The 4,586-nt window shown below is 41.0% G+C and overlaps 1 protein-coding gene across 1 annotated transcript; it reads right to left on the minus strand.

Moving 5' to 3' along the window:
- Positions 1-56: 56 nt before the first annotated feature.
- On the minus strand, positions 57-4,508 carry zcchc17 (zinc finger, CCHC domain containing 17). The gene is made up of 7 exons (XM_030120740.1): positions 4,474-4,508; positions 3,057-3,235; positions 2,005-2,105; positions 1,828-1,919; positions 1,651-1,751; positions 1,379-1,533; positions 57-1,199 (listed from the first exon to the last, which is right to left on the minus strand). The coding sequence occupies exons 2-7, from the start codon at positions 3,193-3,195 to the stop codon at positions 1,032-1,034; spliced, it is 756 nt and encodes a 251-aa protein (XP_029976600.1). The 5' UTR covers positions 3,196-3,235; positions 4,474-4,508; the 3' UTR covers positions 57-1,031.
- Between the last annotated feature and the right edge of the window lie 78 nt (positions 4,509-4,586).

Below are 4,586 nucleotides of genomic sequence, written 5' to 3' on the forward strand. Positions count from 1 at the left end.
TTACACACATCCTTTGGACCAAAGGTGCGCATGCAGAGAGATCATAACTACGTCATAAGGGTAAATCACAACCATCACAACACAGCTGTCTGTTATTTTTTGTTTTTTTGTTTTAATGTTTAAAATTATTACTAACAATGGATTCTCACAGTGAGTCATGCAACAAGCATAATTATGTTGGACAGAAGTGTTGCTTTGACCCCAAAGGAAGACTTAAGATCTGTGTGGTGTAAATACTTGAGCCCTGCGTGCTTCAGCTGAAAACATTAACTGACAGTGACCTTGGGTGAGCATGTTGGCCGTGTGTGTGTGTGTGTGACTCTAACATGGCCATTCTCAGGTCAAGGTCCTTGAACAAAGACACTGGGAAGCATTTAGTTACCGTCAAAGACTTAAAGAAAAAAAAAATCACACAGCTTTAATGATCTTACCACTTAGCATGCAGGAAAAGGGCTGTTTACACACATGTGAATTTTCAGGCAGTCAATGGGTGCCGGACAACCTCAGGACATGAGCACATCCTGAGGTTCCTGTTGCACACAGGCTAAGCTGCATTACACTTCCTGTTTGCATCTTTACTACTTCCTGTGTGTGTGATATGTGTGTATGTCTATAGATTTCACCTCCTTGTGCGCTTTAATGGCTTTCCCAGAGACACTGGAGAGCGGCGGACAATATGCGGGCTTCTAAAGGAAGGGGCGCTCCACTTGCTGCCGTATTCATTACACCTCTTGGATTACAGTGGATGTGCAGAGGGCCGCCTCTGCGGGGGAGCTGGAGGTTACTCCGGGACAAGGGGAGGGTCGAAGCATGAGTCTGAAAGCTTGACAGGAAGCGCTTTCCGATAGCGTGGTGGCAGATGAAGCCAAACTTTCCTGAACTTAAATGGATGGGGGTGTCTATAATAAGCAGTTGGTAGACATGTTTCTAAACGTTACACAGCTGGAAGGTCGCCACTCTGCTGCTAGCCACTTCCCCTCCCGCGTCTGTCCGACAGCCTCAGTGTGTGCCATTGTGAATCAGTGTGCGTCTCAGCTGTGTTTGTGCGGTTTGTGTTTTTTGTGCTTTTTCTTCTTCTTGTCCTCTCTGTCGCGGCTGTGGTCGTGGCGCCGCTTCTTGGATTTGCATTCATTGCTGCTGCTGCTGTCGCTCTCCGACCCCTTCCTCTCCCGCTTCTTCTTTTTCTTCATTTTCTTTTCCTGTGGGTCAAAAGAAGAAAGCTTATTGTTGACAGCAAATTCGCTTCAGAAGTGCAATTTTTTTTTCCCCTCTTGTGAAGTTCCTGACAGGTTCCGTCCAACCAGTCAGAGTTGCAGCATGAAATGATTCAACCGAAAGATTCAAAAGTGAAGGAAGTGGGAGTTGTGAAAGTCTTTACCTTCTTTTTCTTCTTTTTGTCTGAGTCTTGCTGTGGCGTGACGGTGGAGGTCTGCTGCTGCTGCTGCTGCTGCTGCTGTGGCTCTTCGTCCTCCTCTTCAGGCACAAGAGCGTATTGCAAGCCCGGAGCAGAGAAGCAGTCCTTTGTGAAGTGACCTGTCAAGAGCAATCATCTACTTTTAAAAAGTTAAAATTAAGAAATGTCAGCAGATCAAACCATAAAATCTCTTTTTTTTCCCCCCCTAGCTGCAGTAACTCCTGCTGTTGTCGCACCCTTGCAGCCACACTTCTTGCATGTTGTGTTGAGCACGGCCTCCAGCGTGATCCTGTTGCCAGTGTGGTCTTTGAACTGTCGGCGCCGCCTTGCATCCTGCCTGCAAACATACACACACATGATACTACACACCTGCACTGATGCGCATACACATAAATAATTCATGAGGTGCTTACTCTGCCATGACGTTGTTGGGGTCCAAGTCCCTCCCCGTGCCCTGATTGACAGCTTTCATTGAGAAGGACAGCTTCACCTTGTCACCCTGGATCTGAGGAGCGGAAGACATGATAATCATCCCACTCTGGTAGCGTGTGCGTGTGTGCATGTGCGTGTGTGTGTGAGTGTATCATTACCTCTCTCCCAATGACTTTAATCCACACCTGCTCCCCCACATCCACTATCTCTGAAGCACTCTCTATCCGAGTGGCAGACATCTCACTCACATGCACCAGACCTGGATTATGTAATGGAGAGAATATAATAACAAAGATGTCATCATCTAAAGAAAAAAAAAAAAGCATCTGTGCTGGAGAGAAACTTCCTCTTTGTTTTACTTGTGCTGTGGAGCCAAGCTTCTCTTTTTTTCTTAAAGAAAACTTTTAAGAAGAAGAATATCTGCTTCAGTTAGTTAAATTAATTAGAAGTATGCTTTCTCATTACAGCCTTCTGAACTACTTTAATTTACTCCCACTTTAAATTAGGTTCAACTTAAATGGCTTTAAATATTTCAATCTGAAAACACTCATTAAAGGAAGCAGGTTCTCAATTTATTCCGGTGAAGTTTGTTGACTTCGCCCTCCAGTGGTGAAAATTATTACCTGATATTTAAGTGAATACGTAGATCAAGGGCGACCATGACACAGCTACAAGAAATCATCATCGAGGATGACAAAAGATATGAGATAATATGCTTAGTTTATGTCAGATCTTTTGCCAGCTGTGTATTAATCCAATATTTTTAATCGAACAATGTCGACACAATGTTGTTTACTGGAAACTGAATATAATAAACTCATTTTTCCCAGTTGTGTCACTCTTTGAACATGTTGCATCATAACTGGGATGCTGAGGTTCAGTTCGTGGAGCAGGTAATCTTCAAATGTTTGTCACGTGTCTGTTTTTTCTGACAGCCAAGCAAGAATCCTGAATTCTTTACCTCAAAGTACTCTGTAGTTTTTACATGGTTAAATGTTGAATAAAGGATATCAACTGAGTTCCTGATTTATCTTCATGCACGATGCATTATTTCAGTCAATGTAGAGTTTCAGACTATCACTTATCTCTTATACCTTAGCTGGCAACTTTTCCCAGCCTCTAATTGAGATTAATTGAATTCATTTACTTCTGTGCCTGTTCTTTTATTCAGTCGCTGCAAATCTTTGCAAGTACTTCACTTCATTCTAACCTTGCTTCCTGTATCCGGGCAGCCGGACAAAGGCTCCGTAGGTTTGCACAGAAACCACCTCTCCCTTGTAAATGCTGTAGAGTGGCGGCAGGCCATCCAGTCCAGCTGGCTCTGAGGCCCCCCCATCTCGGTCAGACATCGTGTCAACAGCAAGAGATCCCCGGTATCGATCAGTCAATCTGCAAAAAATGATGATGAAACATGAAGCAATATTTGGAACACTGGGAAACAGAAACTACTGACGTTAATGTTTCGATTTGTTTTGTTATTCAACTGTCTGAACAGAGTATTGCACAACAACAAAACATCAAACCAGCTTCAGCATCTATTTATCATTTACTGTGCATTTTAATAGTATAAATAGGGTGAACAAATATGATAAAAGTTTTTTATGCATAATGTGCTTGAAAAACATCAAAAACCGATTGGCACGTTTGTATAAAAAAACTCTCAAAACCATTCAAGCTTTTATTGATATGACTGCCTGAAATTATTAGCTCAGTTTAAGCTCTGATACTAATGCCATAGAGAACAAACTTTTTTTTCAATATGGCTTATCTCAAATTTGTTTTTATACTCACTTCATTTACAGATTTATTCAACCATCTATTTTCACACTGTATCTAGTTAAAAGTCTCGGGTATTGAAGACAAGAAGTTCAGACTGCTATGGAATCAATATTGCATATTTAAAAAATATTGCTTTCTCATAAACCTTTTTGGGAGCAGTAAATTTTATCAGGTGATTTATTCTGAAAACTAAATTCTGCTAACTGTAATATTACTGTTAATATACTTGTTAGGAGCTACCACTATTGTTATAATCACCAGTATATCTACCATTTATAATCTATATAACATAATAGCTTGGCTTGATGTTACTTGTTATGTTTGTTTTTTTAATACGACGTAAAACATGTTACTGCTGCTGTATCTATTGCTGTAAATTCCAAAGACTTAAAACAAGCATCACTTTTGTGAATTGTTTCAATCTATGTTAAGAGTTAGAGCATAGAAACCTATGCGATTAAGGTAAACCATATTTATTACTGCAAGGTTTCTACAAGTAAAATAAACTCGCATAATCTATCCAGTGCTGTAGACATTGCGCAGATTTGTAATTCACTGCGAAGCTAACTAGAGAATAATATTATTAACATATAACATCCAGAGGACTAGAAATACGTGCAAAAATGCTCATTGTGATGAAATCCTGCAGAGAAGGGGCTTCACTTCTAACTGGAGAGTCGCAGCATTCGGGTTAATATTGGTTAGAAAATGAGCCATCGACCAATCAAACCGGCGAATATTCAAATAAACCGGACGAGTGTCCAATGCTGATAAGAAGGGTGCACTTTATGAATAACCGAATTGATTTTAAAGCAATAATTTAGGAAGAAAACATAAATTGTTGTTACCTCTCGATGTAGCATAGTTCATATTTCTTCTTCCGGTTCAAACCACTCAGGAAGCAGCCAATCAGAGCGGCCGATACAAACCACAGCCAATCACAGGCCTCGTAGCTAGCGGA

The sequence above is a fragment of the Salarias fasciatus genome, chromosome 22 (genome assembly GCF_902148845.1).
Source record: "Salarias fasciatus chromosome 22, fSalaFa1.1, whole genome shotgun sequence".
Classification (NCBI taxonomy): domain Eukaryota; kingdom Metazoa; phylum Chordata; class Actinopteri; order Blenniiformes; family Blenniidae; genus Salarias; species Salarias fasciatus.